The 27594-nt window shown below is 33.2% G+C and overlaps 1 protein-coding gene across 1 annotated transcript in view; it reads right to left on the bottom strand.

The window, feature by feature from the left end:
• The window catches only part of LOC126884886 (centaurin-gamma-1A), a 137377-nt gene that overhangs the window by 54354 nt on the left and 55429 nt on the right, over positions 1-27594 (bottom strand). Inside the window, exons 2-5 of the mRNA XM_050651197.1 lie at positions 26663-26895; positions 13870-14011; positions 6196-6330; positions 5872-6080 (exon numbers count right to left, since the gene is read on the bottom strand). Of these exons, the coding sequence (XP_050507154.1) occupies positions 5872-6080; positions 6196-6330; positions 13870-14011; positions 26663-26770 (594 nt within the window). The 5' untranslated portion in view covers positions 26771-26895. The remainder of the gene's footprint in view (positions 1-5871; positions 6081-6195; positions 6331-13869; positions 14012-26662; positions 26896-27594) is intronic.

Genomic DNA, 27594 nt, shown 5'->3' on the forward strand with positions numbered 1-27594 from the left:
CAGAAACAAAATCCTTTTTTTTATAATTTTTCTACAACCAATACAAACTGAGATACGGCATGTTAAAGGTTAGCTTTATTCGTCAAAAGCATAATTTGAAATATTCCAAGCCAAATAACGGAAAGACTCTGCGTTTTCGAGAAAAACTTACAGAATATTTTTTTTTCTAAGTATAAAATTAGACCTTTCAAAAAAAAGTTTCTAGCATAAAAATTGAGTGACTTATGATCAAAATAAGGTCGGTACCTACTTTTTTCTACGAAAAAATCAGTGAAAACTACCCTCCTAATTCAAATTGATCTTCGGCCTTCTGTAATTATTTTTATATATGTATTATCAATACACCCAAGAAGTTTGACCTATTTAAAATTTAGAAAAATTCGAGTCAAAAGAGATAAAATTGGAGATTGGAGAGATAATTTTTTTTGAAATTTCGTCAAATATGTCTTATTCAAAATATCTCTTATCTTTTATTCAAAATATCTCCGAAAATATTAGAGATACAAAAAAAATTATAAAATATGTATTAAATTGTATCTTTTTTAATAACTAAAATTAACCTTTGCAAAGATTTTCTGTACAGTGAACATTTAGCGAGGTATAGCTGCTTAAAACCTCTAATTACAAGCAAACAACTCCTTATTCGGGCCCTTTAAACTCACCCTACTTAAAAACTAAGGAATCTTACGGAATTTAATTTACAAAGTCTTTATATATAATTTAGCTCTTATAGCTATAAGATAGCCCACCAGTTATAGAAAAAGACGAAGATGACATCGATATCGATGAAGATGACTAAAAAACTATTTGTATTTGTAAATTCGTATTCTTGTGTAAATAAATGTTTTTGTCCGTAATTCTACTTTTCGAAGATATACTTCTTTAGGCACGAGGGTGAATTTTTACATTCCCTGGCGCATGCGCACACCGCATTTTCTATTTTCATTTTATTTTTGGTATTGTTTTAATAAAAATTTTGAGAAAGTAGTAAGTAAAAATTAATTTAATCTTTAAATAAAATACAAATAACCTGTTGAAAGTATATTTATTTCGTTGAAATCATATAATAGAAGTATAACTTCTTACCTGCGTACAAAGTACACACACATTCTTTTTTTCTGTATAGATCTATTAAATTACTTATAAAAATTGCAATGTTATTAAGAGTGAGTTTTAAGGGTTGAAGTATTATGATATATTATATCCTAAATCATAATATGTACAGTCATTATTTAACCAATCAAAACCAAATTTTACCCATATTAAGGTTTACAATGTTTTACACAATTTTTGACAATAAGGGGTAGTTTACACCCCTAAAAATAATCAACGCTCTTGGGCATGATATAGAATATGAAGTACATCGTGAGATGATCCTAATCCCACATTTTTATGCAAATCGATGCAAGCCGAAATCATTCTTTTAGGATAAATAATTTTTTTATATATAGCTCTAACAAGGGTGGTGTTAAGAGTTGAAATATTATAATATTATATCCTAAAGCATAAAACAATGATGATTTAACTAATAAAAACTAAATGTTGACCATATTAAAGTTTAAAATTTTATTTTATATTTTTTTACAATAATTAGGGGTAGTTATCACCCTTAAAAAACCAAAACCGTACAACGGCTCAATATAGAAAATGTATTAGAGGGTAAAATAAGCCTAATCCCAAATTTTTTGTAAAAATCGATGCTGGACGAAAATATTGCGAGGTTTTTCCATTTTTTTCAGCTTCATTTCCTGGCCTATATGTTCAAATCATGAAAAGTAGTTGAAACGGTCAAAACACAGAGACGCACAGTCATCAAAAAAGCACGTGAGATTATACTCTCATATAATCAAAATTTACTGAATCGATCCAGGAATAGTCAACTCAAACTAGTAAAAGTTGAATTAAATTTGTGAAATCAACTTTTACTGCTCGTTTTAGTTGGAGTTGACTCGAACTAGGAATAGTCAACTCTAACTGAGAACCAACTTGAACTGCAACATACACACTGAATCAAGTAAGTGAAAATAGTATGTATGTAAAAGTGTGTAAAATATATTTATTTCCTTAGTTAAGCGCTTTCGACAAAATTGTCATCATCGGAGCTAATGGTCAATACAAGGTAAAAGTACAATTACTTGAGGTTATGTGCATGAGCGTCTTAATCATAGATATACAGGGTGTCCCGAAAAGATTGGTCATAAATTATACCACACATTCTAGGGTCAAAAATAGTTCTACTGAACCTAACTTAACTTAGTACAAATGTGCTCATAAAAAAGTTACAGCCCTTTGAAGTTACAAAATGAAAATCGATTTTTTTCAATATTTCGAAAACTATTAGAGATTTTTTATTGAAAATGGACATGTATCATTATTATGGCAGGAACATCTTAAAACAAAATTATAGTGAAATTTTTCCACCCCATAAAAATTTTATGGGGGTTTTGTTCCCTTAAACCCCCCCAAACTTTGGTGTACGTTCCAATTAATTCAATATTGTGGTACCATTAGTTAAACACAACGTTTTTAAAACTTTTTTGCCTCTTAGTATTTTGTCGATAAGCCAGTTTTTAGCGAGATGCGGCTTCTTTTTTAATATGTTTACATAAAAATTTTAAGGGAGTTTTGTTCCTTTAAACCCCCCAAATATTTGTGTACGTTATAAATAAACTATTATTGTGGTACCATTAGTTAAATACACTATTTTTAAAACTTTTTTGCCTTTCAGTATTTTTTTGATAAGTCACCATTTTTCGAGATGTGGCTTCTTTTTCAAAAGATACCTAAAAATGTAAATTATAAATAAATTTTCAGATTATTAACAGGTCGCTACAATCGTACTTAACCATATACAAATATGTGGTGGATTCGACAAATATTCAAAATATCTCGATAAACACATGCTTATCGAAAAAGTACTAAGAGGCAAACAAGTTTTAAAAATATTGTGTTTAACTAATGGTGCCACAATAATAATTTAATTGGAACGTACTCAAAAGTTTGGGGGGGTTTAAGGGAACAAAACCCCCATAAAATTTTTATGGGGTGCACAAATTTAACTTTATTTTTTTTTTAAGATGTTGCTACCATAAGAGTGCCACATGTCCATTTTAAATAAAAAATCTCTAAGAGTTTTCGATATATGAAAAAAAATCGATTTTTATTTTGTAACTTCAAAGGGCTGTAACTTTTTTTGTGTGCACTATTGTATATAGGTAAGTGAGGTTCAATCAACCTAGTTTTGACCCCAAAATCTGTGGTATAATTTATGACCAATCTTTTCGGGACACCCTGTATAATACTCTAGATTGCGCCTTACGATCTTAAAATGGGTGACGGTTGCGACAGAGATAAATGAGCCTATTTGGTCGGTAGTCTCTTTCTAATTCAAGGGGAGTATCGACGACGTCACTATCCTACTCTGTCGTCGAGTATTTTAGATGGTTTGACAGTTCGAGCGGATGGCGACGAGAACACCCGTGTTGAGCTGCCCCCCCCCCCCCACTTGCAAAAATCAAAAAACAAATAGCCCTGATTTATGAGCTATTTATGAGCTCTCATATTCCGCAAACTAAAAATTTTGAGCTCGTTCCACTGAGCAGGAATTTGATACTGTAGTGGGGGGGGGGGGGGGCTGAGTCAGCCCCCGACGAGACGAGAACTGGTCGTTTGTCTTCGGACGTGGATAATCCTAGTTCGAATCCCATACCAATCTTTACTTTTTTTATTTTTTATTTAATCAATAATGCGTTTATTAGATATTATTACATCTCTAAAGTAAATCTATGCAAAGAAATATATAACAAATAAGAAAAACTCTGTAGGTACCTATAGATTTTTAAAAACATAAAAGCCAATGTTATTTTTTTAATAAGTTAATTGTAGAATAGTATAAAGTAATTGTTAAAAATATTCGTAAAAAATTACCAATAATTAATATCAACATAATGTACCATCGATTTATTAATTGAATCGGTCAATTCAAAAACAACATGAGTCACATATTCCTAATTTTACAGAAGAGCAAAGAAAGCTAACTATATATAGTCGAAAGATGGATGAAATGGATGACATCAAAATTCAGAGTTATATTGTAGATTTGTTCCTAATGTTTTTACTGGACTGGTGTCGTTTTTGCACACAACGTTTATCTTAAAGGAGTCTATTCCTCTCAAAAAGTTAGTTTCTGAAAATTGTGGACTTATGACCGATTCAATTATAAGTAATTAGACATTATTTTTATTTATGAAACTATTGTTACAATTTTTAAAAAAAGTAGAAGCAAAACAAACATTCACATCATTCGAAAAGGACGAATTTATATTAATAACGAATGACTTTTATTTTACTATGCAGTTCACAAATTATATATTCCAATATTAACTTACTATACATACATTTATTATCTGCTAGATTTACTTAGGTCCATTTTTCAGATGTAAAAATATCTAATAAACGCAATATTGATTAAATAAAAATAAAAAAAGTAAAGTTGGTATGGGATTCGAACCACGATTATCCACGTCCGAAGACCAAAGACCATTTCCCGTCACCACCCGCTCCAACTGTCAACACATATTACTCGATAAAGTGGGATATTCACGTCGTCGATATTCCCCTTAAATTAAAAAGAGACTACCGACCAAATAGGCTCATTTATCTCTGTCGCAACCGTCACCCATTTTAAGATCGCAGGGCGCAATCTAGAGTATTATATATCTATGGTCTTAATAGTAACTGATTGTATTACAATTTTTTATTTAGTCCTGCATGCACTATAGTTGTCTTCCGTACGACGCCCAACAGAAAAAAAAAACAGAAAAAACTTTACAAACACATTAAAACTGTTGTTGCTACTCCTCGGCCAAGATGGTTGGGTGGTACACCCACGCGATGAAAAGAGTTTTAATGTGTTTGTAATGTTATTGTGGTCGTTTTTTTCTGTTGGGGTTGTAGGAAGACAACTATAGTTCATACATGATTAAATTAAACATTAAAGTTTCTTTAGCAGTAAATGGTTGACTTCAAATAGTACCCAGTATAAACACCCTAGGTTAACCGATAATAGTAAAAAATGCCCGGTTTCAGGTAAAATTCAAATATGTCTTTCTATAATCTTAACAATTAAAATAGATTTCATTTATTTTAAAACTCATTTGAAAACATTAATTTCGGGTATATAAGGCAAAGCAATATATTTTACATCCGTTTTTTTGTTTTTGTCGTCGTAATTATTGTAAATTTTGTGGACCCTTTGCTTTATTATAGGAGTACCGTCTAGTCAGTGTTAATTGTCAAAAGACCAACTCTGTTTACCTCGTTTGCTTATCGCTTCGGACCGGTCTTAACAATGGGCCAAGTCAGATAAATTTAATAATATTTACGACCGCACTAATTGAAGTCAAACAATTACTGCTAAAAAAACTTTACATTAGTTGCGTTCGCGGGTACAGTTGACAAATTGTCGGCGACAAGTTCTAACCTCACTTAATATAAATAATACCATTAATAGATAAATATATAAGGTATATTTACTTTTAATTAATATTAATAACTATATATTTAATTATACTAGGTAAATATACCTTGTATATTTATCTATTAACGAGATTATTTATATCATTTTAAAGTGCTCATGCGCTTTGCTGCACCCGCGAACGCACTTAATACAACCAGATTCTATCAAGATGCTCATGCGCATACCTCAAGTAGTGGTACTTTTAAATTATACCGACCATTAGTTCCGATGATGACAATTTTGTCGAAAGCGCTTAGCTAAGGAAATAAATGTTTTTCACTTCCTTGATTTAATAAAATCAAAAGACCAGTAGAGAATTGTAAAAACGAGTTAATCATTAGGGTGTTACCTACCTTATGGGACAAGGTGTAGTTATGTCCTGGTGACATATGTGGCTGTGATTGTCCATGCTGAGAATACCCGTTGTTGCCTTGCAATAGATGCCTTTGTATGGACATCGCTCCTGGGTAATAATGATTGTTCGGTGTCGAAGGCCTCGAATTGGTCGGAGTTAGGCACAGAGTTGAAGCTGATAACCTTTGCTGGACTATTTTTTGGCAAGCTGAAACAAAATCATCAGAGATTGTTGGCGTACTGACTTAATTATGGATAGGCACCATAAGAAGAAGAATAACACTCAAGACATAATTAGTCTAAAAAAATAAAAATGTACTCACCGTCTTGAAAGACTCTTTCCACGTTAAGTCCATAGGTAGCACAGGTTTCGTAATACGTACACCTCTTCAGGTCATTGGCTAGTTTTCTAGCTCTCGAATCGTCTATCACTCGAGGGTTGTTTTCACTTATTGCATCTGAAATGAGAGAAAAGATTGTCATATGGTCACTTAGAATGAACTTCTATGTTACACAATAAAAATGAGGAATGGATGGAGAGATGAACAAGAAACGTAGAGATAGGAATTCAATGTGTTTGAATTTGGTCCGTATTTTGTTTTGGTAAATTTTAGTTCTTTGCCATTTTATTACAATGAGCGAATTGGGTTGCTTAGAAACACTTTCGACACCATTGCCTATCTCAAGCCAGGAAAGAGGGAGTCTTGGTAAGGCCAGCAACCTACTAAGAGAAGATTTGCTCATAGAAACAACACAAAACAGTTTCGGATTGGGATAGATACTCACCTGATGACACACGAGAGAACAAGCAAAAAGATTAGGAATAAAAATCAAGCAAGAAAAAGCACATACCGTGAATTTCTGACGAAATAAAATTGAAATGTCAAGAAAATTGAGGCTTACTTGCATCGAAAAGAAGACAAGAAACTTATGAAAAGTACACGAGCGTTCGTAATGAAACACATGTGAAGAACGGAAATGAAATATCTGATCAACTTAAACCGCATTACTAAAGATAAGAGCTTAAAAAAACTGAGCCAGGCAATGAAAACTAACAGAACTCCTAAAATACTGCAAATAACATCAACTCAATTGTCGCACATAATGGAAAGCGAAGTGGCAGAAGATCTAACGAAACTGAAAAATAGAAAGGCTCCTAGAAAAGATGAATTAGCTATCGAGCACATATAATATGGCTGACCACAGTTAATGAAACAGTTAACAACTGTTAGGATTTAATCAAATCATAAGCATACGACAAATACTGGGGAATGGAGAAAAAGTATTATGTCGAAAAACATTCCACATGGTGCGACTAGCAGACGTTATACATCTACTATAATAAGTACAATAGACAAGTACCAAGATATATCACAAAACTGATAAAAAATATATAAACTGAAGTAAAGGTTCAAGGTACAATAATCCATCGAAACATGTTGGATAAAGTAATAAAACAAGTAAAAATGAAAAGAGGATATCAAATAGAAAAAAAATTCTCTTATGTCTTAAAAAGCCAGTTATTCAGCCACACACCAGTTGTTTTTTTTTGCCGAATACCTTCCGTTTCTGTTTTCCTTGGGGTTTGTGCCCCAATTTTTTACGGTATTTATGCTATACGTAGAAAAAAATAATACTTTCAACGATAAAAAACCAATAAGCAATTAATGAAGGAATTTTTATGCAAATTTTTGGCAAATTGTGTACAATACGTCGCGGTATGCATATGAAATAGTTGTTATCATTATAGCATACCACAATGCACTATCATGCAAGTATTGTTTGGTTTTCCTTGTTATTAGCGACAAAAAAAATGAAAATAAACAATACATTTTTACGTGACGATATACTAATCTTATGATCGCATATGGTATGTTACGCAATAAACATTTTCAACATTATACATTGGTACAATGATACATTACCAAATAAACAACAAGTTTTATTTAGAGTGTAAAAACGCTTTGAGAGGTCACAGCTAATAACAAGCACTTTTAATCTGTCCAAATATTTGATAACCTGGATATATACTTTTGTAGATATGGCAACGCCGTATTTTTATTTGGTTATGTAGCAATGACTTTTTCTCTTCATCTTCACGTGCCATATCAGAATTATCCGACGTTGGCGATTACCATTGCGAAGGCTTCTCGATCTTCTGCAACATGGAATAATTGTCCTGCATTTGACATCTGAGTCCATTCACAAATGTTTTTTTAACCAAACTTTGTTCTCTTCCTACACTTCTAAGACCCTCTATTTTGTCTTTAAGGACCAGTTGTTGTAGTATTCTATATCGATTTCCCCTCACTATATGCCCCAGATAAGACATTTTCCGATTTTTAACAGTCTTTAGCAGTAAACCTTTCATCTTTGCTGACCCTCCTTAGTACTTTTTCATTAGTTTTTTTGCTGTCCAAGGTATCTTCATGCTAAGTCCACGAAGCATTTAAATACATCTTTTCTATGATCACGGCGAATGTAATAGGATATTTAGTAGTGATATTGATTATAGTTACTTTCGAGTATTCGTTACAAATCGTTACTTTTGTATAAAGTAATCATTTACAGTATTCGTTACTTTGATTACTATGATTACTTTTGTATTAAGAAAAAGAACAGAAAAGGAATTCATATGATCCAGAAATAGAAAAATATAATATTAATAGCTTACAACATGAAAGTACACAATATCTGTACCGTAACAGACTTGAACAGAAACTAAGTCAAGAACAAAGAACAACCGAAGAAGAATATAATCACATAAAAGCATGCATAAAACAAGCAGCACAAGAAGCACTAGGAAACTTAGAAAACGGAAAAAAACCAGAATGGTGGGATAAAGATATCGAAGAGAAAATAGAGAAGAAAAAACAACTTCACCTACAACGTCTACAAAATCAGGAAAACGTTGAGATTCAACAACAATACAGGGACCTAAATAGAGAAGTAAAAAGAGAAGTGATTAAAAGAAAAAACGCAACCTGGATCAAAAAATGTGAATACATAGATCAACAATTAGGAAGAACTAGGAGTTCAGAAGCATGGAAGATGATAAAGAATGTCAGAACATCACATAAAGGTGGGCACACAATTAAGAGTATATCTGATGCCGAATGGGAACAACATTTTAAGGAATTATTGGTAGAAAAACGACCACAATACATAACAAGAATACAAGAAAAAGAGAATGATATACAGAGTGAACACGAAATACAACTAGATAAAACCAAAGTGGAAAAAGCTATTAAAAATATGAAATCCCGGAAAGCACCCGGAGCTGGAGGAATTAATCCTGAATTAATAAAATATGGACCACCCAAACTATGGGATATGCTTAAAAATCTTTTCGAAAGATGCCTGAATGGAGAAAAAGTACCAGATGAATAGCTAACATCACATATTACTCCCATACATAAGAAGGGACCTAAAAATAACCCCAAAAACTATAGGGGAATTGCAGTCATCAGCACCATTGGAAGATTATACTCCAGGCTATTAAGAAATAAAATAGAACAAGAAATTCAAGGAAAGCAAGCTGAAGAACAAGCTGGTTTTCGTGCGGGACGTTCAACGGTAGACAATCTCTTCACTTTAAAAATACTAGAAAAATCTAGAAAAAAGAATACAAAGAAATCAGGAAACCCACATCGCTCTTATCGACCTAGAAAAAGCCTATGATAGTGTCCCCATTATAGAACTATGGAATTCAATGAAAGACATCGGTATCGATGGAAAACTCATACAAGCAACTAGAATGTTGTATGAGACCACTAACACCAGAATCAAAAACGGCAAAAATTTCACTGAGGCATTTAATACTTCAAAGGGCCTCCGACAAGGATGTTGTCTATCTCCCACTCTCTTTAAAATATACCTTGACCAATCCTTACAGAGGTGGACAAAAGCAGTAAAACCGATGGGACTGAAAGTGGGAGATGACTCCCTATTTACATTATACTTTGCGGACGACCAAGTTGTAATAGCCCAAGATCAAGATGACTTAAGCTATATGATACGGAAGCTAAATGAGCATTACCAACAGGCAGGATTAGTAATAAATATGGATAAGTCAGAATACTTCATAGTGGGAAACGAAGACATTGAAAACCTACCATTGGAACAAGGACATATTGTTGGTGTGAAACAATGCAAATATTTGGGAGCTATATTTAACCAACGAGGAAATAGTGAAGATGAAATACAACACAGGATCAATAAAGGTAGAAGCATCACTAGATCCCTCAATTCAATTTTATGGGACAAAGATATCAGGAAGGAAACAAAGAAAAGAATATATGAAAGTATAATGAAGAGCGCTACAATCTACGGTGCAGAAGTTTGGGACATAAGTGCAAGAAATAAAAAGAAGCTACTTAGTACAGAAATGGACTTCTTGAGGAGAAGTTGTCAGGTTTCCAGATTAGAACATGTAAGAAATGAAACAATTAGAGAACGTATGAAGGTGGAAAAAACGATAATGGACGATATTGAAAAGAGACAGCTGACATGGTTCGGGCACGTTAAAAGAATGAATGAGACTCGCTGGCCGAGAAAAATATTAGAGTGGGTCCCACCGGAGAGAAGAAGAAGGGGACGACCACGGAGAAGCTGGAGGGACAATATTCAGGACGCAATGGATTCGAGGCAATTAGATGAAGATACGTGTTACGATAGAAAAAATTGGAAGCTGGGTATGGAGAGGCGGCGACAGCCGTAGAAATCCATTATATATATACTTTTGTATTTGAGTACCGGTAATCCTATCGAGAATCGTATTTCCCAGTAGGTAGGTATTTCGTATAGGTATAGATATAGATCTAGATAAAAATATAGAGTTCTCGCATTCGATCTTTGTTAGTGACATACATTACATATGTTACGTATACGATTATACCTCCCTCTGTTTCATCTATCTTCTCCTTACCCTCACACCCTTAAAACGCTTCAAACCGATAGCGATATTCGATAACACCCTTAAAATACCGGTCCCGTCCGTTACTCGCTGGGATACGATTGGTAGCAAGTAATCAAGTGTACAGGTTGTATATACAATAGTCGTTACTCGCTCTGATACGATTGGTACGAAGTAATCAGAGTAATCAAAGTAGATACAATAGTCGTTACTCGCTCTGATACGATTGATACGAAGTAACGAAATAATCAGAGTAATCAAAGTAACGATTTGCCTCTTCGTATAGTAATCGCTACTTTCGGTATTCGTAAGTAAGGAGTATTTTGTAACGAATAGTTACTTTTTCAACATCACTAATATTTAGCGCAAAAAGTGCCTCCCTAGTTCCCATAGCATTTCTAAAACCAAATTGGGTATATTTGCATATAATTCTGTTGTGAAGAATTCTTAGAAAGCCTTAGATATGCTAAGCATTTTCTAGCATTGTGTTTTTTAGGTATCGCGACGAAGATGGACTTAAGCCAATCTGCGGGAATCACTCCGGTGTTATATTGCATTCAGAAGTTTTACTACTACTTTTATACAAAAGAGAAAATTCTCTTTTAGCCCGAAATGCAGAATCCGTGGTGACAATCTATAATCTGAGCTGTTTCAAATTTATAAAGCAAACATACCGATGAATAGCGGACATGGGAGAATCTACAATTTGCATTCATCACCTGTCCGCCTATAAAATAAAATACGGAAAGACATCTTTAGTTTAATTCGATTCAGGGGCCACCACCATCGGCTGACCAAGGTTTCTTCTTTTTAATCATCAGAACTGCCTGTGGTGTATCCAGAAGCGAACTAAATCTGGCTGTCTAGTTGTTCTGTCAGTTCTGATGACTCTAAAAAGAAGAAACATAAATAAGTCAACTGATGGTGGTGGCCCGTGAATCGAAAGCTGTCTTTCCTTACTACTTTTATGTTATTTTCATCTATGAGATTCAATTAACTAGTTTTGATGAGAAATAAATTTTACTAAAAAAATGATTTTATTAACGTTTCGACGCCCAATCGGGATATATAATTAAGGAATCATCAAGATTGGATCGAATGGAACAGAACAACTTAGAACGGGATCCTACAGCATTCACAAGAAATAATACGAGGAAAATATCAATACCATTAGTCGTACGTGTGAGTAGTACTCATATAAAATGACTATCCGAGAAACTTAAAACAGTAGGAAATAAATTCAACATTCAAAACAACAAACACGTTGAGATCTATTCTATCTAAAACTAAACTTAACATTGAGCAAGAAAGAACAAAGAATTGTATTTATAAAATACCTTGTGAATGCCAACAATTTTATTTAGGTGAAACATCAAGACCATTAAACGTTAGAATAAGTGAATATCAGTCTTATATTAAAAATAGAGAATTTGATAGATCTCAAATATGTCAACACGCATGGGATAATGAACATAGAGTTCAGTGGAGAGATTCAAGTAAAGTATAGTCATGAAAGAAACACATAGTAAATAGAGAAAAATCAAAGAAGCGGCTTTAATTATGCCAAATGAAACCAATTCTGTCGCAAATTCCTCGGTATAATGCAGTAGGATGTGGTTACCCATACTAAAAGAGGAAGTCAATAGAAAGAAAATACCATAATTAGTAAGTCAATAACATATCGAGTTAGTACATATTTTATATTTTTGTATTTTTTATACCGGGTGGTGAATCGTGAAACGGGCCATAGGAAACTCAATGTAAAATTCTAAACTGTTGAATTCCTGCTTCCCTAATTATTTTACATCAAAAGTCATGAGAGAATATTTGTAGAGAATTGAAATCTGTATTAAAAACAAAAGTTAAAATTGTTCTACGATTTAAACGCATTCCAAAATTTTGAAAAATATACATTTGCCACAGTAGGTATGTGTGTAAAAGTTAGGCCACACGTTACTATTTAACTGACAGTGCTCACACCATTGACTGAATAAAAAATCTTTATTATTAATACTTTCACCGCAACTGAGGGTATCTTATAAACTGTATTGTTTTTAAACAATAAATGATAAAATAAAAATATTGGCAGTTCAAAAATGTGAACATTCACACTTCATTGTGACACATTATTGCACTGTGTGTGGCCTAATTTTGGGCTGAAAAACTGAAAAATGTATTACATTTTTACAAACTTTTGGAATATGTTTAATTCATAGAACAATTTTAACAGTTATTTTCAATACAGATTTCAATCCTCTACAAATAGTTTCTAATGTCGTTTGATGTAATTAGGGAAGCAGGAATTCAACAGTTTAGAATTTTACATTGAGTTTCCTATGGCCCGTTTTCCAATTCACCACCCGGTATATCTATGTACATATTAATATTATTTATACTTTAAAATAACATATTGTACATATTAAGGTCAGAATTTGGTATTAGTTTTGAGAGTAAACTAAGTCAGACTTAATACTTACGATGTAGGGATAGTATCACGAGGTTTTTTCCTGGTTTTCCCTCGTGATTTACTATGGAATAACGCGAGAATTTTACTGTCATCATTGCATGTGGTTGTCTTTTTAAAGACAGATCACATGTTATGATTTTTTTGTGACGGATATTCTTGAGTTGGGGTTGATTTCATGTAATCGAATGAACTATCTTTCAGTAAAGTCGTCCCAGAAACGCAACTCATAAATATTGGCAATATTATTTTAAAGTCTTTTACTTTAAAATGTATAATATATGAATTGCCGATATAAATGAGTTAGATTAAATAAATTATCAGAAGAATTTTTTTTACTAAGCAACATTTTTGTTTAATTCATTAATATTTTTGTATTTTGACAACGACACCCGATTTGGGCGTCGAAACGTAAATCAAAATCATTTTTTTAGTAAAATTGTTTATTTCCCATCAAAACTAGTTAATTGCAAAAATGCCACAAGAAAATAGCTTCAGAACAACTCAGTTGGTGTATCACATGGACCACAAGGTTTCCTAATGACTTTTTGAATTATTAACTGCGCATAAAAAAATTGTGACTGTATAAAAAGCATCAGAGTTATTTGTCATTCTTACCTTGGGTTCCAACCAGTATTAAAGGAATTTCGGCGGTGTTCCTGTAATGAGACATCTTGGAATAATAGTTGAAAATGGCGTTAAACGAAGATTCATTTTCTAGACTAAAGACGAAAATAACGGCGTCTACCCATGCAGTAAACTGAAAAGAGGCAAGGAATTAACAATTAGTGTTTTAACTGAATTTTTTAGATAAAAGGTTAATTAATGTAACGATATGTTCTTTATTTTTAGCGGTACGAATTCAATTATCTTCCTATTGCGCAAAATTAGTCTTGTTTGAGTTTCAAGTGTAATTAGGTTTACCAGATAATATGTTCGACAAAAAAAGCAGCACTTTTTTTATTAAAAATATCACTGAAAATGACAAAAAATCTTAAAACCTATACTAAATTTACATTCAAGATGCAGTAGAAATAAACAAACCAAGACACGTTAAATGCTACTGGGAGCACTCCCGAATCATAATTTACAATGTATAATATTTGGAAATCATGATTTGTGATTTACAATGTATATATACATTAGGGTGGTTCAAGGTCTTATGTGAAAAACTCAAGTTGAATGTAAAACCCAAGGGACCCCCCAATTCTTTTCTAATTGATAAAAGAAGTAAGGAGCCAAAATATGAAAGCCGTAAGTCACTTGAAAGGCAGTGCTTAATACTGTTTACATAATGAAAACGGGAATATTTTTATCGATTTTTGAAAAAATTACAAGACATGTTAGGATACAAAAACTTAATTTATTTGTTTATTTTACATTGGAACCCATGTTTAAAATAAGTACATTTTATAGTGAAGACCATAATAAAAATGAACTCTTTAAATTTTGTCTTTGGAAATGGATGGTTTCTGTAGGCTTTCTAGAACGGCCTTCTTTGTTGGCTCAGTCGGGACTTGCTTTCGATTAGCCTCTACAATCTGCAGTAAGAGCTGTTTTTCGTACTCATCATTTGTTATGAGTTTGTTAAAATCTTGAAATAGTTTTACACCTCTTTCTGCGATGTCATTGACTACTTTGATTTTATTTACTGTATTTTTTGACTCTTTAAACTCTGGGTCCTGTTCCCATTCACTTGGGTGCTTGTTTAAAAAGCTTTGCATAATGTAAACAACATACATTGTTCTACTATTAGCAAAATCTACCAATTCACATTCATCACTTAGGAAATCGGCATTTCCTCTAATCATCCTTGGCGGTGCCGGGACAGACATCTTATTCACTATGCTCACTTTGTTTTCAAGGCTCACTTTTTTGGAAAAAAGTGATAACCCGACCATTTCGTCAGATAGGTACCACAAATGTGGCTGCAAGGCTTTTTTGATAGTTTTAGCTATATATTCATGAATGACGCTGTATTTCCCAGCATCCTTCCAAAAAATTAGGTCGTTGAAAGCTGCATTGGCGCTGATTGGAGCCTCAACCCAGTTTTTCACATACAAAAGTGCACCAAAACGGATAAATCTGTCTAAGTTTTCTTTCTTCTTGTTTGTGAGATGATAAATTCCTTGACCTAGTAAAAGGTACAACTTATATGCATAAATAAGCTTAGCCATCCACCGAGCGTGGTGTATAGGCCCAGGTGCTCTCCAGTGAATTTTTTCTATTGGTTGTCCCAACACCAACAGCGTCAGTTCAATAAATTCGAGGTAGTCATCTCGAGACTGGTCTTTCTTACTAAGATGATATAGCAAGGACTCGATGGCATTGTTTTTTAACTCAGCTTCTCCAGGGAGAAAAATTAATGGTGTGTAATCTGATCGATCGACTGCATTCCATGATTCCTTCAACCTTTTAAATATGGGAATTTCAGGAGAGCTTGAAGGTCCCAAACATAATGCAAATAGTTTGCTCAAAATGATTTCCATTATGTGATGACGACACAGTAACCATAGAAGTTCTTTATTCAGCTTATTTTCAAGGAAAGTGCATGCAACACTCTTAAGACCAGTATTGACGGCTGTGTCAAAGCCCATACCATTTATCATCGAGATCCCATGTTTTAAGAGTTTTAAGTACTGCATCTCCAGTGTTCAAACTGCTGAAAATGTTTAATATCAACTGCAATAAAGAGGTCAACAGCTTTGTTAACTTCTGAATCCTGAAAAACAAACAAACAAACATTTTCTAAACTTAAGCGTTTCACGGAAATTTTTGAAAACTAAATGTTGTTGAGCACTGCCTTCCATATGTTCTAGGGTGTTAAGATTTGGCATAGATTATTCTTTTATTAGATATAACAAAATGGGTGGGTCCCTAGGTCTCTGAAAAACACTTGAGTTTTTTGGACCACCCTAATATACATTGTAAATTGAAGACAAGTGGATAAAGGTCATATGTCAAAAAATAATGTTTTTGAGTAATGAGCATTTTAGTGTCTTTTGTTCCAAGTTAGTTATTTATTTTGTAAATTTGCATTGCTACACTTTTTTAAACAGGTATTTGAAGATACTTTTTCACACTTATTGAATTTAAAAAAAGTTACTTTAAGCCTAATATTTTAAACTTTGTGGACATATTACCTTTATCCACATAGTAAAAATAATTAAAAAATATTAGGGTTAAGTGGATAAAAGAGTTAAGTATCAAAAATGAATATTTATTGTCAAAAAAAATTGCAATACAAACTGCAAAATTAATAAAAACATATTTTTTTAGTAAGTTCTTCTTTTCTTTTTGGGATTTTTTTTTATTTTTCTCTATCGCGTATTCATAAAACCATCTATACTCTTCGGGAACAAATTTTATTCTGTCTCTTAAATTTCCAAGTTTTTCCAAACTCAAACTACCAGTTTTATTTTCCAGTCTTCTTGGTCTATATTCAGTTGTGGTCAGATGTGCTGTCCTTTTTTTTTCTTAAATCTACTTGCTGAAATGACATGTAGTCATTAAGGTATCTATGTCTTATAGAGAAAGAATCAAATTCGTCCACTCTTATTCATTTTACGTAACACGAAAATTAACCTTTTGATTTGAAGTGTTTGTTTGCTTTTTACATAAATAATGGTTCATATAATGGTTTACATAAATAATGGTTTACATAAAGAGGTTCGTCAGCAGATCTTCAAATTAGTAGAAAAAATTCTCCATATTTACACATTTCACATGGATAAAGGTATTATGTCCAAATGCCATCTTGGACATAATACCTTTATCCACTAGAATTTGAAAATCTAGTGGGGCATATTGCTTTAATACCTTCCTGTTATTTTTGTTTAGCTAAAAATAGGTTATTTTAAAATTTTAAAAGGTAAAACAATATATTAGAAGAACAAAAACCTAATAAAACAATTTTCCCAAAAAATGTGACATATGACCTTTATCCACTTATGTCTTCAATTATGATTCGGTAGTGCTCCTAGTAGCATTTAACGTGTCTTCGTTTGTTTATTTATACTGCATCTTAATTGTAAATTTAGTATACTTATTTATATATTTAGCATTGGATGAAACTGCTTTTTACAAAAAAATTGTTACAGGAGATGGCATCTTTGTCAACTGGAACTTACATAATTAAAGAAAATGCATAATTCCCTTTTTACACTATATACGGCGAGACGATTTCTTTCGACAGTCCATACATTTTCCGTGACTATAACGGTTCGATGCATAAAACCATTATGGAAGGAAGATGGTGTAAACGAGAAATTCCAACAGACAATATCTGAAAACCTTGATAAATTAGACAAAAATATCTATGAGATTAACAAACAATGGCAAACACTAAAAACTGTCTCCTCGTTCCATGCAAAGAGCAGATAAGAGAGAAAGAGAATCGGATGACCGAGGAGATACTGAACATGATGGACCAACGAAGACAAGCCACGACAGTTACAAATACAAAATAAATTATTAACAATGAAATCAAAAAAAGGATAAGAAACAAACTTACTTAAGGAAAAATGTAAAGAGATAGACGATCTTCAGAACAAATACCGATCCAACCTACATAAAAAGGTTAAAGAAATGGCAAGGTTGTAAGAAGGAAACCATAACACAACACTTTTACATAAAATCCGGAACACCATGATAAAGACTATAAGATTTTTTCCAAGACAAAAGAGGAAAACTATAAGAAATATCGATAGAAGGAAAGAAAGAAGTGAAGAAATTACAAAGGAAGATGTACTATATGCATTAAAGAACACACGAAAGGGAAAAAGCCTTGGGTCAGATCAACTGCTTATCGACATCGTTAAGATAATAGAGTCGACCTCAACATTTGTCTAAAAAAAAAGAAAATGCCCAGAATGCAGTGATCACCGCACCATAAGTCTGATGTCTCACATACCTAAAACCTACCAAATTTCATTTGCCTATCTCAACTGGTTTTAAAGCAATAAATAAATCGTCAGTTTGTAAGACAAATTTCAACATCCCGTATCTCAGAAACGAAACATTTGCGGACATACTTTTATAAAGCCAACTGTCATTATTTTTTCATGCAGAATTACCCCTTAAAGTTTGTCGCACTTATTTAGAAACGCCGTGTATTGATGAAGAACATGTCTAGTTGTTAAAGTACCTAACTTTTTCATTCTCGAACATAAACAAATGAATAAAAAAACATAATGTTAAGAAAACCTGAGGCTATAGTTAGGTTTTAATTTCAGTATTTTATAAATGCTAGAATATTCCACAGGGTGATGCAAACTTTGAGAAAAAAACACAGTTTGATTGGTACACCCGGTCTACAATGAAAATTTACCTGTTTAGCAACAATATTATCACAGTGGTATTGTTAAATAATTAGGCTATAACAAGTTCAAAAAATCACTTTTAATCGGTCAACAGGTTTAGGAAATATGAGACATCAAAAATGACCACATTTTTAAGTGGGTCGATTTCTATGCACGTAAATTTATTACCAGCTATAAATGATAACAGAAAAGATCAGGGTGCAAACATCCCATAGGAGAACTTGAAAGACACTAAGTATATTACAAATAGTAAGTAAAGATGAACTCAATAAAAAGTGTCAGAAAAAGGAAAAAGACTGGATGGCCGATGAAATAAATTACATAAGTTAATGTAGAACATGGGGATTATTAAAACTATAGACACAAGATATACCAAGATACACAGAGAAATACATAAGGACATAAAGGACAGGAAGGAAAGAGAAGAAAATTGGTTGAATGAGAAATGCTGTGAAATAGAAAATCTACAAGAATTATGCGACTCGTTTAACATATGTACATAAGATTAGAGAATTCACCGGAAGCTACAGACGCAGGCACGGAAATAAGCTAATTGACAGCAACCGACAGAGAGCAGCAGAAAACCAAACAAAAATGTGAACATGAAAAGAATATACCTTTCAATATGAAAGACTCGGTCCCAGTGGCGTAACTAACGCCAATGCAACCAATGCGGTGCATTGGGGCGCAGGCCTTAGGGGGGCGCCAAAAACTGACAATGACCTCCAAACGCAAAAGAAAAGTAAAGACTTTTTTTGACGAACTTTCTAGTGACTACGAGTTTAGTGATCCTCTGCATTACTTTAAAGTTAAGGTATTTTTGAGAGCTGTTGATATTCTTATTTCACAGTTAAACGAAAGGTTTAAATCTATGGTATGTATAACTGACACGTTCAGTTTTTTAAACCCAGATAATTTATTATATTTTTCTGACGAACAACTTATAAAGTCAGCCTCTGAGTTTTGTAAAAAATATGAATCTGATGTGACTCATGCTTTGACCAATGAAGTAATTTGCTTTAAAAATGTTGTCAAAGACGATATCAAAAGTAATAAAATAAGCAAAATCAGCCACTTGGCTGATTATCTATTGATTAGGAATAATTTATTGATTAGGAAATTTATTGCATCAAGTGTCCCAAACGTAAGTACAGTATTAATAATGTTTCTTACATTACCCGTAACTGTGGCAAGTAGTGAAAGATCTTTTTCTAAACTAAAAATAATAAAGAACTACTTGAGGAACTCTATGTCCAATACTAGACTGTGTGATCTTAGTGTAATTAGTAATTAGTATTGAACATGAAAGAGCTCGGTCTTTAGATGTAGAAAAGTTAGCAAGACTGTCCCTAGAAACAAAGAGCCGCAGAGGCTTTGTCAGGGAATAGGAATTAACGTACAGTGTTGTTCCTATGAGCTGTAGGTAGGTTTGACTATAAGAATGCATCATCTAGTAAAATTAATCAAAGTTTGAGAAACGGAACATAAACATTATATTGTTGCTTGCGATATCATGTATACTATATTGTATAGGGCACCAAATAAATAAAAAATGTTGAGTAAAGTAAGTAGTGTATATTTTATCGTCCTAAAAAGTACATTAATTAATTGTAAGTATATAATGTGATCCTTACTTCAGTTATATTATTGGTATTTGGAAATGTTCAGTAACTTAAAGGGCTATCCTAGTGTAAAAGTACGAAATTCATATAAGTAGTTTTTTTGGGAATTTCTAATATAAAATGTACTGTGCCAATTGTTTTGAAAATTGGCATAAGCATGTATTATAAAAAGAAGTAAAAAAATTTTCATTAAAAAATATTAAAAATTAAACGATTTATGCGCCAGATACTGGCACCGTGAAAATAAAAAACATAACTTATTTCCTATCTACACCATCAACTATGATCTTTGAAAAATATTAAAATTTGGGAAAATGACGAAGTGTTGATTTTTTTTTTAAATCAGCTAAAACATTTGCAGTTTCAGAAACCGCCAAATTGACATTTTTTATCCGATCAAATACCCCTAGTTGATGGTATAGAAAATAACTTATATTTCAATAATAACTTTCAAATATAACTATTTTCAATAATAATGTCATGTTTCAGGGTCTCTATTAGTCCCAATCACTGCAGCAGTGGAGCTGTTTTTATTTTCACGGTACAATGCTCATGCAAATTTTCAAAACAATTGGTACAGTTCTTTTTATTTTAGAAATTAAAAAAAATATATATAAATTGGTAGAGAAAAACTTGGATAAAAGGGACCTCAGAATTATTTTCAATATTTACTATAACCAGAAGGCGAATATAAGAGTAGAACGGGAAACAACCGAGGAACTCGAGATCAAAAAAGGCGTAAGGCAGGGATGCATACTTTCACCAACCTTGTTTAACTTATATTCAGAAGATATTATAAACAGATCCCTTGCTGACCAAGATATAGGAGTTAAAACAAATGGCACTTTAATAAACAATTTGAGATACGCTGATGACATAGTATTTAGCAGAAACCCCGGAAGATCTCCAAACACTGATAAACAGAATAATAGAGTGCAGCGAAAAGTTCGGTTTATCACTTAACATCAAAAAAAACAAAAATAATGATGGTGTCGAAATCTCCACAAAATTTTTCTGACATAACCGTACATGATCAAAGAATTGAGCGTGTTAGAAAATATAATTACCTGGGAACTGTGATTAATGAAAACAACGACAACTCTGAAGAAATCAAGATCAGAATAGAAAAAGCTAGAGCTACTTTTACCAAAATGAAAACAGTTTTATGCGGAAGAGAGCTAAGTTTAAATCTTAAAATTCGCCTGATGAGATGTTACGTGCTGTCAGTTCTTTTCTATGGAATGGAAGCTTGGACACTGAAAAAGATCGATACAAGGAAAATAGAAGCATTCGAGATGTGGATGTACCGCAGGATACTGAGAATATCGTGGACAGAGAGAGTGACAAACATGGAAGTGTTGCGAAGGATGCAGAAAGAAAAAGAACTTGCGCTTACTATTAAAAAGCGCAAACTGCAATACTTGGGACATATAATGAGGGGACAAAAGTACCAGCTACTACAATTAATTATTCAGGGAAAAATAATGGGTAAAAGATCCATTGGCAGAAGAAAACATTCATGGTTGAAGAATTTAAGAGATTGGTACAAGTGCAGCAGCTGCCAATTATTTAGATCTACGGTATCAAAAATACGCATAGCCTTGATGATAGCCAAACTTCGGAACGAGGACGGCACCTGAAGAAGAAGAAGAATGTGAATTTCGTACTTTTACACTAGGATAGCCCCTTAATTTTACTTTCAATTAATTTTTTGAATAATAACTTTTTAATAATTAACTTTAAAATTACTGTTATATTTCTTTGTATAATCTTTCTCTGGAGAAATGTCGTTGTTAGTTTCGTTGGAGGTTGGGGGGGGGGGAGGTGGAGAATAAGTCTGGGAATAGGGGCGCACGAGGAATACTTGCATTGGGGCGCAGGTCAGACTAGTTACGCCACTGCTCGGTCCAATAATAACAGAAGAACCAGACAGCGGGCCAATGATAATAAAAGAAGAGGTGCTATATGCGCTCAAGAATATAAAAAACGGAAAGGCTCCTAGTCCGGACGAGATGTCTGTTGAACTGTTAAAGTTGTTAAACGAAGACAATATACAGGTGATTATTAAACCTTTTGATACAGTCTATGAAATAGGAAAAATTGAAAAATACCGGATGATTCGCTGACTTCTACTTTTATTGTAATGTCTAAGAAAAACAACGCTAAAGAATGTAAAGATCATAGAACACTACATTTGCTTTAACAGAATCATGGTAAATAAAGTAAAAAATATAAAACAATGAAGGAAACTGATGGAAATATAAATCAATAAAGTAAATTTTACTATTAGAAGTACAATAATTCGTATAAATGAAATGAATAATACTGTAAGTAAACCACACTGTAGATTAGAAGAGAAGATACGGCATACTATGTATATGTAATAATTATAAACGAGACATTCTAGAAAGAGTTCTTCAAATATTACTGTTAGTTAACACATCCTGTATACTACATAAAGGAATGTTTGGCGATTTGGCTACAAAACGGAACTCAACGTGGAATACATTAAAAAGATTAGTCGCTGGTCATTCCAAACGAATATAATATGAAACTTTTCGAAGGCATCTATTGTATCTATTGTCGCGATAGCGATAACAGAGGAAATGATATCACTAGGTGTCCACCTCCCGAATTGTCACGGTTTATTCAACTCCCGTTTGAGGTTATTATGCTATAAATAAATACGAGAATATTGCAGTCCTTGTACCAGATACCAGATTTTTTATGTTATTTTGCGGTTTGACATGTCTGACAAGCGCGTTAAAAAAGGTGTACCTATGCAAAATATACAAGAATGAAAAACAGGTAAACGCGGTAAAAACTAGTGGTGCACAGAATATTCTAGTTGCAAAAGAGCTGATATGAATATAACGTGGTGCAAAAATATATTTTTATTTTGATGGAAAATAAAATTCTAGGTTTATTTTGAAAGATTTTTCCATCATATTTGCTAAATTTGTTGCTAAAGTTTGCAGTTTGTTGTTCATGCTAGACCGCATAGTTTTAGAAATATTGAGAAAAACGTAAAAAACTACGAATTTACCGATTCCCCCGCCCAAACCAGACGTTCAAAATGGTGTGACTTTTTTCTGAACATTATGTGGACCATATAGAACAATTTGGTGTTGGAGGATAACTTTCACTTTGAATGTCTGGGTTTGGGTTCAAAGTTTAATTTTTCAGTATTTTGGCTATACGTTAGGGTGGGCCCAAAAAAACTAAAATTATTTTTTTCAAGTCGTAATACCGCGGAAAAGTTGCGAATGTATGAGACTAAAAAGGGGTAAGAATTTAAAAAATATCGGTTTATATCTTCCGTTCGCGCATGAGCCATAAAGTTTGCCGAAATTGGTAAAATACTGATTTTTTCCGATAATTTTTAACAGATTAAATTTAGCGTGGATACGTTTGTAATAGCTCATTTTCTCATTCTTAATAACCGTACTAACTAAATTTAACCGTGTTATTAAAATCTCTTAACATTGTCCGTTCGCGCAAAAGGCATAAAAATAGCCAAAATGTGACAAAATTGCATAAACACACTTTAAACACATCATTTTCAGAACTTTAGTAGGCTATTATTTAAAAATATTATTTGTGAATATAGAAAAAACCAAATTTTTTACGAGATGCAAGTTTTCAATTCGACAATAATGGTCCAATGTCCATCAGTCCATTGTCCGTTCAGTCAATCTTGTATTATTTTAACACCTTTTTGCTCTTACGTAGTAGAAGGCACTTTGAACTGTGATTTCTGTGTAAAGTCCGGCATTGCAGACCTTGATAACAATGTTGTTCTTATGAAGCCGTCGCAATTCTCAGCTCCGCAAACTTTTCCAGCGGGTTCTGTTACGAGTTTTACACATCGTTCTACTGACTGTGTATGAACAGGAAATGACTTTAATATTACATCCCAGTTAGGGACTGAATCACGCTGAATAATTGATGTTATTTCGGGTTGTTGTTAATGTTATTTCGTCAACAGGGATGTTGACCCTGTTATTGAGCGCAATGCTTTTTTGCCCATCCAGAACATTTGATGTTGGCCATGACACAAGATAACAGAAAACATATAAGAGAGCTTCGACTTCGCAGAATTCTGAAAGCTAGACAGCTAGATAAAACAAGATCTAAAATTAGAATATTCAAACTGCCAAAACTAAATTTTAAATGTCGAGACTATTCAGAAATAATTCATTGATTAGACTGTGAGTTATCTTCTCCTCCATTATTAAAAGATATAAATGATGATGAAATAACATTAGTTATTCAGAGTGAGTCAGCCCCTAACTGGGATGTAATATTAAAGTCATTTCCTGTTCATACACAGGCAGTAGAACGATGTGTAAAACTCGTAACAGAAGCCGCTGGAAAAGTTTGCGGAGCTGAGAATCGCGACGGCTTCATAAGAACAACATTGTTATCAAGGTCTGCAATGCCGGACTTTACACAGAAGTCACAGCTCAAAGTGCCTTCTAGTATGTAATAGCAAAAATGTGTTAAAATAATACAAGATGGACTGGGACGGACAATGGACTGGTGGACATTGGACCATATTGTCGAATTGAAAACTTGTACCTCGTAAAAAATTTGGTTTTTTCTATATTCACAAACAATATTTTTAAATAATAGCCTACTAAAGTTCTGAAAATGATGTGTTTAAAGTGTGTTTATTTTAAGTGTTCTCAATACAAGTTCAACAAAATGTATATGTGAGTATTATTTTCGTTCAACTAAACTCTTAATTACGAAAAATTAAACGTGTATGAAATATGCAATTTTGTCACATTTTGGCTATTTTTATGCCTTATGCGCGAACGGAAAATGTTAAGAGATTTTAATAACACGGTTAAATTTAGTTAGCATGGTTATTAAGAATGAGAAAATGAGCTATTACAAACGTATGCACGCTAAATTTATTGTGTTAAAAATTGTCGCAAAAAATGAGTTTTTTACGAATTTCGGCAAACTTTATGGCTCATGCGCGAACGGAAGATATAAACCGATATCTTTTAAATTCTTAACCCTTTTTAGTCTCATACATTCGCAACTTTTCCGCAGTATTACGACTTAAAAAAAATTTTAGTTTTTTCGGCCCACCCTACTATACGTGTCGTGTGTATTACCTGGCCACTTACGCACAATTTGAAAGCCGAACTCAAGGGCTACCGATTTATTGTATTTACGGTTTTCCTACGTCTCTTTGAACATGAGATATATTCACCCAAAAAATATGCCCTATTGTACCTACCCAGTCCTATAACTTGCTTACAGGTGGTCAAATGTCACAAACTACACCGGTTCTAACTACAGTCACAAACATTTTCCCCTTTTTTAAATAGAAATTTCTGAGCTCGGCAACCTTGGAACGGTATATATCTGAAGCCGCAGAGGTCGGAATTAAATTTTTGAAATTTTTGGGAGGTTTGGGGACGAGTCAGAAACACAGACCCCAAATGGGGAAGGCCATAAAACTCACACCCTTGGACCAAAATGGATGCTTGACATATGGAATTAGCGGGTCTTTCTTAAAGTTTAAGATGAGATTTGGCCCATTTTTCAATTCAGTCAGACGTTTTCATATGCTTCATTGATTATCAGAAAGCGTTCTATCTAGAAAGATAGACGTTGGCGATTAACACGGCGAGACTCTCTCTGTCTTAAGGTATTCTGAACACTTCTTCGACTCTTTGTATCCCGGTCCATTCTGACAGTCTTCAACCACGAGGCATGACTTTTACCAATTCCCCGCATTTTTGAGACGTAGCATACACTTTTGTCATTTATTCATTTTCACTATTGTCATTAAATCATAGTAGCAATAATTATTCTTGATCAATAATTTAATTTTGGATTAAAAAATTACTACTAATTATTACTATAAGGGCCGGTTGTTCGAACGCTAATCAACAATGATCACTATCAAATATTTAATTACTGTCACCAACTGTCAATGTCAACTTTCATTGGGTTGCTGAAAACATAATTAATTATAATTATGAGATTAGTTAATCAATTAACATAACAATTATTAACATAATTGATTAACTAATTTCATAATTGTAATCCATAATTATGTTTTCAGCAACCCAAACAAAGTTGACATTGACAGTTGGTGACAGTAATTAAATATTTGATAATGATTATTTTTGATTAGCGTTCGAACAACCGACCCTTACTGTTTTTATTTACATTTGCTTTATTGCCTTCAATCACGTCATGCGTCATACGTATAATTATGACTGAAGTCAACTAGCTCTTAAACATAACGTCTAAAGGTGGAAACTATCTATAGTGGTACAGTAATGTAAATTTATAGGATTCTATCGATAATTTCTCTCCTCTACTAGTTTCATCTCTTTTTATTTCACAGCATATTATGTTTTCCAACTTTTTCGTCATTTTTCTCATTCTAAACACACTCATCACTGTATATTATTATTATGGTTTACAAATTTAACTCACCTGCAATTCAGGAGGTCCTCCTTCGTCCCTAATAAGCAGCAGATAGCTTTGATTGTCGACTACGATCTCCTTCTTGAACCTACCACCTTCTGGAGACTCTTCCTGCATGTATGACCCGGTGAGGTAGCGGTGGACCAGGGCGGACTTGCCCGAAGATAAAGATCCTACGATTCCCAATCGCAGATCGGGAACCGTACGCGACAGCGTCCATTCCTGAGAGTTTACGAAGGAATCTGAAACAAACAATCACTCTAGATGAAGGTACACGGACAGTAAGCTATTAAATGAAGAAAAAAGTACAGGTGGTACAGTATAAATCCCGATGCACGTCATTATCTACGTCAGAGATCTAAGTTGACATTGTTGCCAAATTACAAAAAATTTCCTGAATTGATTTTAAACCAAATATATCACATACTTTTTGCAGAAGTGAATTATTCAGCAAAACAAATTAATATTCAATGTAAATAAATAAAAAAAAATAAAAATAGAAACCAATAATAAAACAAGAAAATAAGAATTAATTACGTTAAAAACAATTTGATTCGCTTGTGTGGTCATCATCATTCTCTTTGCCTTATCCCTATGCGGGGTCGGCTTCCCTAATTGCATTTCTCCATACAATTCTATCTTGGGTCATATCAATATTAATCCCCTTTACAAACATGTCCTGCCTAATCGTCTCCCCCCACGTCTTCTTTGGTCTTCCTCTCCTACTCCTTCCAGGAATCTGCACTTCAGCAATTCTTCGTATTGGGTGATTAGCGTCTCGACGTTGAACATGACCAAACCATCTCAACCTATGCTCTCTCATTTTGGCATCAATTGGTGCCACACCTAGACTTCCCCTAATATACTCATTTTTAATTTTATCCTTTTTTGTCACTCCACTCATCCATCTACGCATTATCATTTCCGCCACATGCATTCGT

Source organism: Diabrotica virgifera, chromosome 1 (assembly GCF_917563875.1).
Source record: "Diabrotica virgifera virgifera chromosome 1, PGI_DIABVI_V3a".
Classification (NCBI taxonomy): Eukaryota; Metazoa; Arthropoda; class Insecta; order Coleoptera; family Chrysomelidae; genus Diabrotica; species Diabrotica virgifera.